General features: G+C 42.7%; 1 protein-coding gene across 1 annotated transcript in view; it reads right to left on the reverse strand.

The window, feature by feature from the left end:
* Positions 1 to 11,027, reverse strand: part of ppm1h (protein phosphatase, Mg2+/Mn2+ dependent, 1H) — a 28,025-nt gene extending 16,998 nt beyond the window's left edge. The window contains exons 1-3 of the mRNA XM_028958326.1: positions 10,664 to 11,027; positions 3,766 to 3,931; positions 2,213 to 2,563 (exon numbers count right to left, since the gene is read on the reverse strand). Coding sequence (XP_028814159.1) covers positions 2,213 to 2,563; positions 3,766 to 3,931; positions 10,664 to 10,896 — 750 coding nt within the window. The 5' untranslated portion in view covers positions 10,897 to 11,027. The remainder of the gene's footprint in view (positions 1 to 2,212; positions 2,564 to 3,765; positions 3,932 to 10,663) is intronic.
* Positions 11,028 to 16,170: the final 5,143 nt, after the last annotated feature.

Raw genomic sequence — 16,170 nt, forward strand, 5'->3', positions numbered from 1 at the left:
TGATTGTGACCTGCACTCAGGCCTTGTGGGTAAATCTGTTGGAAATGTTCCTGCCACCAGCAGGAACCATGTACACCTCCCACGCCTTCACTGGAGAAAGTGTTGGGGAGAGAGAGAGACCTACAGAAATCTTACCTCCTACACCCCATTCTGATGGAAAAAAAGACATGGTTATGGTGATAAATTCCAACCCGAAAGTATCCACAGAACCAGTGGGTTCCACGACAAATGCAGTCTTTAATTGCAGTGCAGGTCATATGCAGCAGAATTCTGCACCTTCTTGAAAGGTCTGCAGGTGACTGTTCTTGTGCAGACAGGAAAATCAGATACAAAATGTCATATAACTGCAGCGCCCTGCTGTAATAAACATTTCAGCGATACTGTACCGCCACCTAGTGGCAGCAAAATGTACAGTTCCTCTAGGATACAACATTCATCCCACGGTAAGGTAACCCTGCCACAGGTTCTATTCAGTATTAACAGAAAAAGGAGGCACGTGCTGTAGGCAAACTGGTGACTCTAAATGAATTGTGTGTGTGTGTGTGTGTGTGTGTGTGTGTGTGTGTGTGTGTGTGTGTGTGTGTGTGTGTGTGTGTGTGTGTGTGTGTGTGTGTGTGTGTGTGTGTGTGTGTGTGTGTGCCCTGCAGTGGTGGCCTAGCGGTTAAGGAAGCGGCCCCGTTATCAGAAGGTTGCCGGTTCGAATCCCGATCCGCCATGGTGCCACTGAGGTGCCACTGAGCAAAGCACCGTCCTTTACACACTGCTCCCCGGGCGCCTGTCATGGCTGCCCACTGCTCACTCAGGGTGATGGGTTAAATGCAGAGGACAAATTTCACTGTGTGCATCGTGTGCTGTGCTCCTGTGTATCACATGTGACAATCACTTCACTTATGCTATAGGCCAGGATGTCAGCTGAGAAGAAGTAAAGATGCAACACAAACTAGTCTTAACGTATTATTAACATTTTCACAATTTTGGCTCAATGAATATGAGTCCATTTGAATTAATGTAAATCATGAGGTATTTAATTATATGTTGTTTATAATTCTGCCATCATTAATATATTACAAGAAGCAAAATCTTGCAATTGAATTCCACAAAAAAAACATGTTTTGTCTGGTTAATTTCTATTTTACTCTTAGACAAGTTGTCACATTCAGTTATAATTCGTTTTTAAAACTTATTTTACTCAGTAAGGGCCGCTGAGTGCATGAATTGAACAGATGGATGTTTCTGTGCTTATTGCACAGTTATTATTCCAACACTGTGTTAATCTAAATAAATGCGTTTTGACCGTAAACACTGGCAACAACAAATATTATAACACCTCGGCTGAAGCGTCCCGTCACACAAGCGCATCCAGCTAATACTGACCCAGATGGTGCCATAGAGAAGAGAAGGGAACATCAGTGGAAATGCATATGTTGCCAATTTCCGCTCAACAGTGGCGTATTACTTTAATAGAGCAGTGTGCGAATCTGTGCCAAGTTCTTTTTTTTCCTCTGGTCTTCTTCGATTAATTTTAATCAGGACTGCAGCTCATTTCCATTTAACAACCAACCTGGCAACATGCTTTTCTGTTTAGCAAGGCAAACACGAGGCAGCTGGCCAATTCCAAACCACTTTTTAATTCTCAAAGCGTCTGGGTTTTAATGACACATAATGAGTCTGAAGGTAATGTATAACCCTGCCTCATCTGACCTGCACTCTATGGGCACAGGGCCGTGATTACATACAACAGCAAAAGAACTGATCTGAGCACGCTCCTGATCCTAGCAAAATCCTGGTTAAAAAAAAACAAAACAGTTCCTGTTCTTTAGTGCCACACTGACATTTTTTTTCTGGTTCCCACCTTGCATCGTGATTGGCTGACAGACATTGAAGGCAGGCCGATCATTCGGATTCCCAATACAGTGACCCCACCTTGCTAAATGTCAGTGTACTTTGTTCAACTTGTTTTACCACTTGCATTGCACAGCTTGTAAGCCTCTGTCGTCTCTCTATGAATGAAATGTGTTGCTTAGAAACTACAGCTACTAACAACACCAACTACTTTTTGGTCTCATGAATAATAAGAGTTATATAATAACTATAATACTAAATACCATGTTAGCAACACATGAAAAGGAATGTCATATGGAATGATAATGATCTATAATAATTCTGATCATAGATTATGGAGTGGAATAGTTTTAAGATGTCTGGAACTCACCATGTCTTTGAAAGCATTTTCTATGGCACCAATGACGAGGCTTTCGTGATGAACTTTCTTCTCGGTGAAGAAGCGTGGTGCTGGGGTGCATGGGGAGCCAGGGGCTCCAGCGGCCCCTCGGAGGGACGCGGCTCGGGTGAGGGCCCGCTGGGAGACACCTGCGTGGTGGTTATTGGGTTCCTCGCCTTGGCAAGTAGGGGGCAGGATGGAGGAGTTGAGCAAGATTTCCTGCACCTCCTGAAGCTGCAGTGCTATGTGATGCTGCAGTAGCTTGGAGGCGACCACTGCTGCCCCCGAGCCTGCATGTCCATCAAACAGCGCCCAGTAGTGGAACATCAGACCCTCAGATTCCTGAATGTAATCACAAATACATACAGGGTGGGGAAAAGAACCCTGCATAACAGTATTCTGTATTCACATATTCAGTACATTAAAAGTCATATATTCAGAATACATATAAAATGCACACAAGCAGATGTTTCTCAAGCACTAATCCTGGCTAGTGAAATTGTCAATTACCTTTTGCATATCAGCATTGACATGCTACACAAGTTGATGTGTAATACAGTACAGGCCAAACATTTGGACACACCTACTCATTCAATGTGTTTTCTTTATTTTCGTGACCATTTACTTTGGTAGATTCTCACTGAAGGCATCAAAACTATGAATGAACACACGAGGAGTTATGTAAAAAAAAAGGTGAAATAGCCGAAAACATGTTTTATATTCTAGTTTCTTTGCTCTGATTACTGCTTTGCACACTCTTGGCATTCTCTCGATGAGCTTCAAGAGGTCGTCACCTGAAATGCTATTCCAACAGTCTTGAAGGAGTTCCCAGAGGTGTTTAGCACTTTTGCCTTCACTCTGCGGTCCAGCTCACCCCAAACCATCTCGACTGGGTTCAGGTCCGGTGACTGTGGAGGTCAGGTCTCCACTTTTTGTTAAGTTTAGAACTCCAAATGTGTTCATTCATAGTTTTGATGCCTTCAGTGAGAATCTACCAACGTAAATGGTCATGAAAATAAAGAAAACACATTGATTGAGAAAGTGTGTACAAAATTTCGGCCTGTGTAATATTTTTCTTTAAAATCAACATATGCTATAACTTTTTGTGAACCATATTTGCAGCTAGACAAACAAACTTCATTAAAATGATTCTCCTTCTGAGATGTGATGTGCTGGAAGCAGGAATTTATTTGGGCAGATAAAATCCTGCTTTGGTGTAAAATTGAATTGAATTGCAGAATGTAAAATGTTACATGCTTTACTGCTTTCTCCATGATGTTATTAAATGAAAATGGAATCTTTTTACATGTGTTTTATGTGTCTGGTCAACTGGTCACAGCCTCATGGCCATTATGAGTACAGAATAAAAAGTCAACATGTCGTGAATGATTGACAGCAAGTCAGTTGGAGAGTTGTTGGATAAACTTTTCTGGCAGCTGCCCTTCCATTCTGAATAGCTACAGTCCTGTGGGTGCAGACGTTACTGATGTCGATGTCAGACGTGGCGTGAGGAACGGGGAATGGAGGAACAAACAGACACATACTGCACTTTCCCTCGGGCCCAGGCCCTCCCCATTGGGCAGTGAGGATCTTCTCCGAGATGAGGGGGTCCTGCTGGGAGTTGAGGGCGCCCTTGGTCTCCTGTGCAAAGTCATAACATGACAGCAGGCCTGGTCTTCGTTCAGGGTGCTCTTCCCTGCATTTATCACCCTGCATTGAAACATGAGAGTATTTTATCGACCCAACAACTGGTTTTACATAATATACATTGTTGAGCTATACTGTATTCTAGAGGTGAGAAACATAGAGTGAACTGAGCAATATGATACAATGCTCACAATAACCATGTTATCACTATAAAGAAAAAGAAAAAATGTAAAAAAACTAATGCATTGTGCTGATTTTTGTTGTTTTTATAGCAAAAAGATTTATTACATCCATGTTCAGATGTCAGGTAACTGAATATGAAATACAGGTAGAGAGTACGGACCCTGAACAAAGCTGAAAAACACGAACTGAACTCGGAGCTAAAGCAGGAAGTGAGCATGCAGTGGCACAATGTTCAATGTGACACAACGAGCCTCCAAAGCCCACGATGCTGAAAACAAACATTACTTCTGTACATGTGAAGATGATACAGTCGGGCAATTGTGCTTTAATGTAATACTGCAATATTACATTACAGCACCAACCGTGCAACAACCCATGGAGCGGTAAAAAGGGGACTACAGAGGAAACCAAGGGGAATAAATTAGAAATATTAGATGCATGCACCTCAGCAGATCTAATTAACTAATCTAATAAACAAAGTCTCCCTCTGTGGATATTTGGTCGTCTTGTGCTATGATTAAAAGGTCACTAAAGGTCAGACTGAAACTTTGATCCTTAATTGCTCTCTTGTTTTAACCTTTAGCCCAGATACAACATTACTACTACGCAATAACCCCCCCTAATGCAGTGAGGGCCAATAAAGCAAGAGAGAAATGCTTGGAAACAACTGTTAAGTCCGATCTGGCATTTTTATTGGCTGAGAGGAATCGTGGCATCTGACATCTTACAAATCTCACACATATCTCATTCCACCTTACCACCTGGTGACAAATGACATGCTGCTGTCTTAATGATGCTGCTTAGCAACAACACCCCAATCGGAATCATAGAGTGAACTATTCAACTGCAAATCAAACTCTTGAGTTCCTACATTGTTTTTTTGTCACAGCAGTCAAAAATATTACTTATATATGCAATAATACACTCATCAGACTCATGCTGTGCTGTGACAGATAGATAAGTGCTTGCCTGCTCCCATGAGCTAATGTAATGTAGTGTAAAAAAACACTTTTGCTCAAATAATTAATGGGAAGTGGAACTGAAACCAGTACAGTCTCCCCATACACGCTAATGTCAGCAGTGTGTATATCTGCCCAGCAGACCGCAATCATTACATTTTTGAGGTTCACTGGCCTTTCACCTTCGATTTACGAAAAGAAAAAGGACGAGACCATGGGGAAAGGGGCGCCGGCAAGACGCAAGATTCCACTCATTGTTAATTTCTCACAGTTTGATGCCTCTTTCCGGGGCTTCTGACCTCATACCACATGACTGAGTGATGATCTCTCATGGAGACTGCCTTGGGGGGTCTGAAAAAAAAGAGCGTTGCCAAGTGAAAGTGCACGGCAGGCACGACAAGGCCATTTTTTTGTACCAAATGCCAAGAATCGACTCCCAGGCAAGCGGAACAGGGGCAAAGTCAGAAGTGAAACTCTGAGACCCAAGCAGCATGCAATGATCAGGTATTAAAGAATGCAGGGAAAGACCCACTGAGCATCGGCTTATGAACATAGTTTCATTGGATTTTAGAGCATTTTTAACACTTTGGACTTCTCCACCTCTACAACTGTAGGACAAATCATCACCAACCCTGCACTGACACCATTTGCAGGCTCACTCTACCCTGGAAGGGGGTCCCTCTCTGTATCACTCCTTCCAAAGGTTTCCTCCTTCCTATTTTTCTCTCTCCTAGTTTTTTAACTTGTGTGCAGAAGGGTCAAGTGTGGGGGGTTGTCATCTGTAGGGCCTGTCAAAGCCCATTGAGACTTAATGTGTGTGATTATGGGCTATATAAGAAATAAATGTTGTTGTTGTAATGCAACGGCACCAAAATGAACAAAAAACACAGTATATGGCTTCATGATAATTTATTGTTTGTTTATTTAAAAACCTGAATTTTAAAATGAATTAGAAAATAAAATGCTGCAAGTACAAAATCCCCACGTGCTAGTGATTCATATTGAGCCCACTAAGAATAATCCTTCCACTTCGAACCCCCGTTATCCTCCTGACTGAACTTCTAGTAGCCATTGTATTCTTGAGTGTAAATCAGGCCATACTGCAGCTTTCTTGTGCCTGGGGAAAAGAATTCCACACGCCAGCCACCCTGTTTTCATTAAAGGTGACGTTTGTAAGAATTTACACTCATTCAAAATTGGGGGCAGTATTACCCCAGAGTTTACACTCATTCAAAATTGGGGGCAGTATTACCCCAGAAAGCTTTTGTAAGTGAGTGATTACAGGAGATTAGGACACGACTAGATTTACTGTGAACATTATGAGAATGTCTGAGAACTGATATCACTGAAAAAATTAATTTATTTAGGAATTATGCTTTTCACAATGAATTCAAAATGGATTAGCTACAGACTAGACAGGATGCCTATAGTAACCTGTGTCCACTGCCAAAAGTCCCATGAGCAAAAGAAGAAGATGAATCACATTTTCTTACATCCTGTGGATAGCCGGGTGCATGAATGGTTTGAGGAACACAAAAATTAGTTTGAGGTCTCTATGTGGACTAGAAAGATCTCCAGATCTCAGTCCAACCAATCATCTGTGGGTTGGCCTGGAAAAAACAACTCCATGGAGGCACCACCTTGTAACTTACAGGCCTTAAAGGAGCTGCTACGGACGATTAGTGAAGATAATTCCAACACAGGGATGTACTACTGACGTCACACCAGTTGAAAAGCAAAATATAATGTTACTGCACATGTATAATCTTAGGATTTTATACTTCGTATGGTTGCACTGCATTTGGTTCTGTGGTAAGTGAGGTCAGAGGTGATCTAAGGCCATGGTTAAGAGGTGGTTATTAGGCCTCAAGGTTTCCCGACCTCTGAATCGAGCTGGTAGTGCTCAGATTTGCAAACCCTTTTGCTTCCTGAGCAGCTCTACAGCGCATGCATTCAAATGTAGGTCACGGCAGAAAAGTGTGAGCAGTGCAGAAAGAAGAGGATTTTAAGCGTCTATCTGGCTCATCTTCCCAGACTCCTACTGAGCCAGCAGAACCAGAAGCACTTACTGAGCTGAAGTATATTCTGACAGCATTAAAGTATGGGCTGCTAAGTGGTGGTCATAAAAGGAAAAAACTATTGTCTCTATAAAATGCATCCATGGAATTCAGGGGCCAGCAGAGTTTTATGTCATGCCTGTGATCACAGCAAGCCAAAAAATGGAGATGACTTATAATGTTCATCACTGGATGGATAGTTATGTATTATAAGGATGATATATATCTGAGCTTGAAGTTTGTGGCTTAATATACTTATTGGAACCCTGCAGGTCCACTGGCGAGGAGAGACGTTCCCCCACACGAGCCAGCTGGAGAACCAGCTGCTGATGGAACAACATCTCCTAAGGCTAAGACTCGCCGCCAACAGCCCAGGAAAGTCACAGAGCAAAGCCTGCCTTTATTTTAACAAGTGTGCACAGTCTGGGGCAGCCGAGCAGCCAAAGCAAGTATTGCAATTCCATGCACTCGCCCAGGACTCACTGCTCACTAAACAGTATTAAAGCTAGTATTAAACAGTACTAAACAGCACTAAACAGTATTAAAGCACACACCGGCCACTTTATTTGAAACGCCCGACCCTATTTTCTCGATTTGGGGTCGTTCATCCTTACACTGCAGCTTCCTTTGGCTTTGGAAAAAAAATAATCACTAAGTTGTATTTTATTTTTATCCATTTTTTTATTGTAGTTTGAAATTTGAATTGTGTGTATTTGTTTGACACCCAAATGCCAAATATATATTTGTACATACCCACCATTCCGCCTGGCCACACCCACCAGAGCTGTTAACCAGTTAGTTAAATTAGAGCAGTATTTTTAAAAATCTGACACCTCTTGGGGTGTGTTTTATGGTTTGCATGTGTTCACCTTAAGTTCATAAGTATGCACAGCACCGCTAAATTAGGGTGACCAGATCTCCTCTTTTCACCGTCCAGGGCTTTAGACTTGGCTAAGTGATTAAACATTCATCTACACGCAAATTCATGCCAGTATTAAAAAAAAAAAAAAAAAAAAAAACGCCGTTCTGGCATAATATGCAGTGTTATGTTGATTTTACATGTCCAGAAGAATCTGTGGCCTTCAGTGCTTTCTCTTTTGTTGAAATTGGCTGTTTGAGTGTTAAAGGTTGCTGACCGCTGGGGTCTGGATATTTGCATGCATATGGATACTTGCCTGCCACACTTATCTTGTACACGAACACGAAGGTTGCACTCTGAAATGCCTGCATTTGCTTCTTTCTAAGCATATTTTCTTGCAACAACCCCACTAGCCTTGATGAGAAGGGAACATGCTTAACCTTGGTCTGTTTGTCAGAAATCAACCCTTGTTGGGGTTGTGCGTTTGTCGCTGAGGCATGTTTGTCAAATAGAGAATATATATCAGAGATTATAGCTTAAATAAGAGTATTTTTTCCTACATCATAAAACATTTGAAACATCTTTAGTAACTTCACTCACTGGAGAAATAAAATGGCCTGCGCGTGGGCTCAGGACAAAGCAACACCGGATTCAACTCAACACCTGATGACTAACCACTTATCTCTCCCACATCACCGTTCCAGTGCCCTTTACTGATTACTTTTAGACTACCGGTTACAAAAAAAAAAAAAAAAAAAAACACAAGGTACATCCTGCCAGAAATCATCAGCAGTCGGAAATTAAAAAAAAAAATAGGTTGAGGGAAAGCCAGCATTCTTATTGGCCCTAAACACCACATGATGTAAGCTCTTCCTGCACACTGCAAATACATAAATAAATACTTATAAAAACTGGTCTGACTTGAAAAAAAAAAACAGAAATCTGTTATGAAAGGCTTCTTGTGTGCCATGCACAGAGTCCCTCATCACATCAGCCTACTGAAGCTTCCCCTTTCGCGAGAAAGGGGCTTAGTGGTCAGGTACCAGTTTCAGAGGGCCGGTGGGCTCGTGCACTACTCTTCAGAAAAATATCCTTACAGTGAAACATGGGAACAAAATGCACTTGCCCACATGCTGAAAAGGATCAAAAGGAAATGCAAAAATGCTGCTGCCAGTGAATCAATGGATTTTAAAATAAACATGTTTTCAATTGTATAGACATTTTGGGCCAGAGAGAGACATTAAAGTAATAAAATAGTTGTAAATACACACAAATTAGTCATAGCATTACAACCACTGACCGATCTGACAGTGGTAGAGGGGTGGGCCATGTTAGGCAGCAAGTGAACCTTCAGTTCCTGGGGCTGATTTGTTGTAAAAAAAAATGGATCTAGGTGACTTCTCACAAATGCCTGACTGTGACGCTGGACAACTGGGTCAGGGCATCTCTGAAACAGTAGTGGCCCAGCAACAGCGTCATGGTTGCCCAAGGGCCAGAGCCTTGCTCATGAGACACCTCTATGCTTGTCACCGCCCAGTTTTTGACCTGAATTGGGTGTGTAGGAACAGCCCTGCTTTAAGGCAAACTGAGAACGGATTTTTGATATCATGAACTTCATTGTGGTGAGGATAAGCCACTGTGAGGTGACAATTACAGGAAACAGAAAAGCTTTGATACACTTTAAATAAATCCAGGGGAAAACATATTTTACTATTTCATCAAATACAAATAATAATAAAGTTTGCAATAATTATGTAGTTAAACTTACGATACTGTATTAATGTGACTTTGATTGTCATTGTGAAACACTGCTGCACAGCACACGGTGACACAACAAAATGTGTCCTCTGCATTTAACCCTCACCCTTGGTGAGCAGTGGGCAGCCATGACAGGCACCCGGGGAGCAGTGTGTGGGGACGGTGCTTTGCTCAGTGGCACCTCAGTGGCACCTTGGCGGCTCGGCATTCGAACCGGCAACCCTCTGATTACGGGGCCGCTTCTTTAACCACTAGGCCACCAGTATTGCATCTTTAACCACCATAAGTGTTTTCAGCTCTATTAAAATAATAGAAAAGGGTTTCCTACTAGTAAATGAAGCTTTTAAATATAATTTTTTTAAGCAAAAACAGGAACAATTGAATGCCAGACAATCCCAGTTTCCAGAGTCACTTATGTCATGAAAAACGTTCATAAGCCTGAACCTTTTAAGGGGGGGAACCCACCATACCACCATATGTCCACACACATACCCTGAGCTTAAGTCGTCTGGGATCTGCAAGGTGAACAGGACAGGGGTCGGGCCCGAAGGGGTTAAAAATGTCAGGATCTCTCGCCGCCTGCGTCACTCGCTGCGTTTTTGGGTTGAGTTGACAGACTGGTCGGTCAGGACCTGCGGGAAGGCCCACAGCGACGCGATCCACTTGAAGAATGACGTCGGTGGCCAGTGACGTCAGCGCACGCGCGCCTTGAGCTAGCCCTCGCGGCAGGTGGCCCCGCCTTGGGATGCGCAGCAGAACGCAAAACGCAAAACGCGCCGCTGGTTGTAATAAGGAATCGTTTCGTTGCGAGCAAAAAGAGAACATCATTTTCTGCGATTGCACGAGTCTTCTGAAAATAAAAAAAACGCGCTGATTTACCGGTTTACGCACGCGCGTGCGTCTCCGCGTCTTACGCGCGTCGGGACGCCTCGCGTCGATCTAAACGCGTTCGACCCGCGTCGGGACGCTGCGCACTTACTCCGCGTAGCCGGTGGCCCACGGCAGCCTGTCGCTCTCTTTCAGGATGAGGATTGGCCGCACGACGTGGTCCGCGGAGCACTCGACCTCGTCCGGCGACAGTCCCAGGAACTCCGGCCGCGTGTACGGGAATTTCGGCGGCAGGTCCGAGCCGCCCGCGTTCTCGCCGCCGGAGGCGCCGGCCATGATGCCCCCCATTAGGCTGGCCACGGCCGACTTTACCCTGGTAAACATGGTAGACTGGTGCCGCAGCGCGCCGCGGAGGCTGCTACGCGCGTCGCCCGCCGTCCTCCCCCCCTGCCGGTCTGTCGCACCGACACTTCTTCTTCTTCTTCACCTCCTCCTCCTCCTCCTCTCGCTTTCATCCAGTCCCGAGTGAACGCGGAAATGCGGTCATGTGACAGGGCATGTTATTGGATTTGGGCGCTCCGGACCTCGGTCCACCTGTGGCGCGGGGTGAGACGTCCCCGGGGGAGAAGTTCCTTCAGGGTCCCGCATCACCGCTGGATGACTGGCAATAAAAAACAAATGACGGGAATAAAAAAAAAAAAAGGTGACAATGAATGCAAAATGAGGGCTGGTGTGTTCAGAATATGTATTATTATCCCTTATACTATTACTATTAAGATGCAAATTCCATATAAACTGTCAGTTTGTATTCGGATTTACACAGGGTCAATTTTACAGAATAAACTTGACACTGATTAAGTGTTGTCTATGGTTGGGTCAAAAAATGTATAATGTGAATACACTTAATATACCTTTGATGGACATTACAGGCCAAAAGTATGGACACACCTTCTCATTCAATGTGTTTTCTTTATTTTCGTGACCATTTACATTGGTAGATTCCCACTGAAGGCATCAGAACTATGAATGAATGCATGTGGAGTTATGTACTTAACAAAAAAAGGTGAAATAACTGAAAACATGTTTTATATTCTAGTTTCTTTGCTCTGATTACTGCTTTGCACACTCTTCGCATTCTCTCGATGAACTTCAAGAGGTCGTCACCTGAAATGATTCTCCAACAGTCTTGAAGGAGTTCCCAGAGGTGTTTAGCACTTTTTGGCCCCTTTGCCTTCACTCTGCGGTCCAGCTCACCCCAAACCATCTCGACTGGGTTCAGGTCCAGAGACTTTTTGTTAAGTACATAACTCCACATGTGTTCATTCATAGTTTTGATGCCTTCAGTGAGAATCTACCAACGTAAATGGTCATGAAAATAAAGAAAACACATTGAATGAGAAGGTGTGTCCAAACTTTTGGCCTGTAATTATATACTATATAGAGTATTACTTCATTTAATATACTAAAATCCAGATGTTGTGTAAATATGTATTAAAGTGTCAGGACACCAGGCGACTGGGAAGAAATGGTAAAATGTGTGTAGGTGCCCCATTTGCTGATCCCTCACGGTGGACATAATGGGCTGTCGTGGGGCTGGTGTCAGTGGGAGGCCAGATCTGTTATTCTTTGAGGCAAATGAGCTCGGAGGCATGGTGGTGATTTATTAAGTGCCTATATTCATAATCCACAAGGCGGGTCCCTTCTGAGCTTTCACTGACCTTATTATAAACCGTTCACTAATGAAGTGGTGGGCATTTCACGCCACAACTCATCATGTTCTTTTACAGTTATATTGTAATATGTTGGTCATATACTGGTATAAATGTCAATACGTTGTATGCATTACATAATTGTACTGAACTGAATTGAACACTATGAACTGTATCATTTATTTGATTTGAGAAGAAGTTAAGAAGAACTGGAGATGTGCTAGGAGAACTGGGGGTTGGTCTCGCCCAACTCTGTAAACTAATGAATGATCTACAGATGGAGAACAAAATTGAATTGCTGCTCATGATATTCTCTACACATATCATGTCATTTTCTCATGAAAATAAGTAAATTCTGCGACCAACACTTATTTGACGCGTGTTTGAGAAAGATAAATTGTGGTTTTGATTTCACGTTTGCACCTTACTGTGTACTTTATGTTTCAGCAGTTCATAGTTAGCGTGTAATTATGGTGTAATGAGCTCCTGGAACTCCTGGAAACCGGAGAAGACAAAAGGGCATATTAAATGCAAATCATTTTCTAACCTACTTGCTGCCACCAAACTACTGGGGTACATTTTATTTACTCAGTGCTCAAATAAAAGAATCAGACTATGAAGGACATACTCTAGATTTAAAGCTTTATGTAGTTCTCAGTATCACCGCGTCTTGGTATTAACTGGGATCAGAAAAGTCTGCGCTTTCAGCTTGCTTTGCCCCTGGTGGTCTGGATTCTTGTCACCGGCTTAATGAATTCTGCCAAGCACCCTCACAGCCTGTGCGCAGAGACTGAAAGAGCCTTTCATGGCAACACTAGAGGCCAAACACAGGTCGAAAAAAAAAAAACACCACACCTCAAACCAGCAGGAAGTCAAGAAGAAATTTAACCCTGAAAATGAGTCTTCAGTATGACAATATCCTTTTAATTTGCGCTATATGATGGGTAACTAACATCAGCATGAAACATGCATGCAGTGCATCTGGAAAGTATTCAAAGTGCATCACTTTTTCCACATTTTGATATGTTACCGTCATATTCCAAAATGGATTAAAGGCATCTTTCCCCCATAATTCTACACACAACATCCCACAATGACAATGCAAATGTTTACTTGAGGATTTGACAAAGTTATTTGAAATAGAGAACAGCCTTTGGCATAAAAAGCTCAAAATTGAGCCCATTTTGGAATTAGAATAACATAAAAAAAATGGTGGAAAAAGTGATGCACTGTGAATACTTTCCGTATACTTTTTCCATATTTCCTTGTCTGTAACAGAGGTGCCAGCATCTGTGATAAATGTTAGTAATGAAGATGTAACAATTTTTCAAGTGAACAGTTATGCAGCTCATTTATTAGCACATGACTGAATGTTTTTCATGCAATAATGTTTGCAATATTTCCAATTACATGGCAATATGATGGATCTGATTTCCGATTTGGTAGCTCCTTTCGCTCCATTAACGCTTGTTTTGCCGTCATTCGGGAGTAATATTACTCAAGGTCTATAGTCCGTCACGGTATTTATGATCACGTAATCTCTTGTGTTTGTCCAGACAAGCCAGTGGAGGACTTTGGCACCTCACTGTGGTGTTTGGCAGGATTCTGGCTCTGTGCCGTCGGCCAGTAAAATCTCCTTGTTAACGACCCTTCACATTGGCAGGACCTTGTGGGAGGAACTTCTGATGCCAGCATCGTTTAGTTTAGCTTTCCAGTGCTGCTCATCGGCCTGTACTTTTCAAAATCCCATTCCACGTCGGCAGCCTGTAAAATGCAAGGTGCTACTGGTCGGGCAGGAGTAACAGGGCCCGATGCACCGCTGGGTGTAAATTTGGGATTTTATGACCATGCCACATGAGACTCGTAATGCCAATGCAGATGCCGATAATGGGGTCTTTCCTCGCTGTGGTGTAAAGCTGCACGCCATGGATTATCTGCCAACTCTAAGAAAGAGGGACTGTGTCTCTGAGCCACACGGGTGCAGTGGGTCTTAAGCCTGGGCTTATTCTGATTCATAGTCGGGGATCACATGCTGCGCCAACCTAAGAACATGAGTCCGTTTGATTCGTTGCCAACATAGTTGTTCTTTGGACCCGGTGTTCTCTTCTTGGCCAGTGTAGCAAGGGAAGGAAGTACTTTTATTGTAATGAGGCTTGTTCTCACCCTTGCAAAATGCCATAAATTATATTATCAGTGCATTAGATACAATGCATTATTATAGAAATAATTATTTCTAGCCTGCAGTACAATTACATGATTGTTATATTTTTTAAGGAACACTGACAGCATTTATCAGAAGCTCTTATCCAGAACGACTTACAACATGTAGTTTTCTTTAATGAAACCTTCTTCTGCTGTGCAATATGAAGAATATTTTTTATTTTTTCACAGCATTTATCAGACGCCCTTATCCAGAGCGACTCACAATCAGTAGTTACAGGGACAGTCTCCCTGGAGCAACTTAGGGTTAAGTGTCTTGCTCAGGGACACAATGGTAGTAAGTGGGATTCGAACCCGGGTCTTCTGGTTCATAGGCGAGTGTGTTACCCACTAGGCTACTACCACCCTAGAATATGCTGTGAAGAATAAATAAATAAAGTATGGTGAATAATTCTATACTAATCAAAATAGTTATTATAAAGTGTTGGTGACCTCTTACCTCTCTGACAGCTGTGACCTGAATTAAGGGCCCAAGCAATCATTTACATTTACATTTATGGCATTTATCAGACGCCCTTATCCAGAGAAACTTACAATCAGTAGTTACAGGGACAGTCCCCCCCTGGAGCAAATTAGGGTTAAGTGTCTTGCTCAGGGACACAATGGTAGTAAGTGGGATTCTTCTGGTTCATAGGCGAGTGTGTGAGCTAGGCTACTACCACCCTATCTATATTGACCATATTACAGGGTTTTAGGGTTCTTCAGCAATGGGCTGTGATGCCCCCTAAGCCTCAATTCAGCCAAATAAGGTGAACATGATGCAAACACTGAATTCACCACATAGTCATTTTCTCTTACTGACCAGCAGATGACAGTGTTCTCCAGGTGAAGACAGGAAGCCTGAGTCTTCTGACCTTGGGGGAACTTCAGAGCAGAGTGTGTGCTCGACCAGGTTTCAGCCCAGTGGTTGCTGGAGGCGTGAACCTTCTCTGTTCGTTATCTCAGACCAGGCATGGGTACGATCGGTGCTTTCAGAGAAATGTGTGCTTGCCTCAAGCAACAGCTTCCGTGCTTGACTGTTGGAGCAGCCTGGGTTCGGGAAGAAACCCGTGTAGCTGTTTCGGTGTGTGGGGGTTAAAGCAGAGAATTACTGCATGGACGTGAACTGAATCCAATCCTTCAGTGCTAAGCTTGGGGATGTTCTGCTACTGACTTTAGGGCTCCAGTCCTTCATTATTTTTATTGCCAGTTGTCTTGTGTTATCTGCGGGATCTTCACCCCGAACCCCGGGAGCAGCACTGAGACACTACCAGATATTGAATTGTTTGGCAGTGCAAAATATACAATTTTGTAGTTTCCAAAGACCAAGGTGCTACTGAATAGCATAATATAATATTTAAAGTATTTCATAATACAACCTAAAGATACCCGCAGTATTTTATCTATGCTGGGAAACTGTTAAACCATGTAATTATATTAATTAGGACTTATTCCAGTGCCTCATGATTGATTATATAGGCACATAAAATAAAATAGTACATCAAAAATGCCGCAAAAAAGTTTTTTATTATTATTTATTAAAAGAGATAAACCTTCTACTCTTCATCCCCAATCAAATATAAATGATAGATTCTCCTATATTGAAGGGTAGATTGGAAATGTTGAACATGTAGGTAATATTTTAATCTACTGAGATAGTGGATTGCTGCTATTATGATCCTCATCATTCCTTAAAACACATGGCCAACGTGTGGCATTAAATGTGAACAACCTCCCAGTCAGTCTTCCG

The sequence above is a fragment of the Denticeps clupeoides genome, chromosome 17 (assembly GCF_900700375.1).
Source record: "Denticeps clupeoides chromosome 17, fDenClu1.1, whole genome shotgun sequence".
In the NCBI taxonomy this organism is placed as follows: domain Eukaryota; kingdom Metazoa; phylum Chordata; class Actinopteri; order Clupeiformes; family Denticipitidae; genus Denticeps; species Denticeps clupeoides.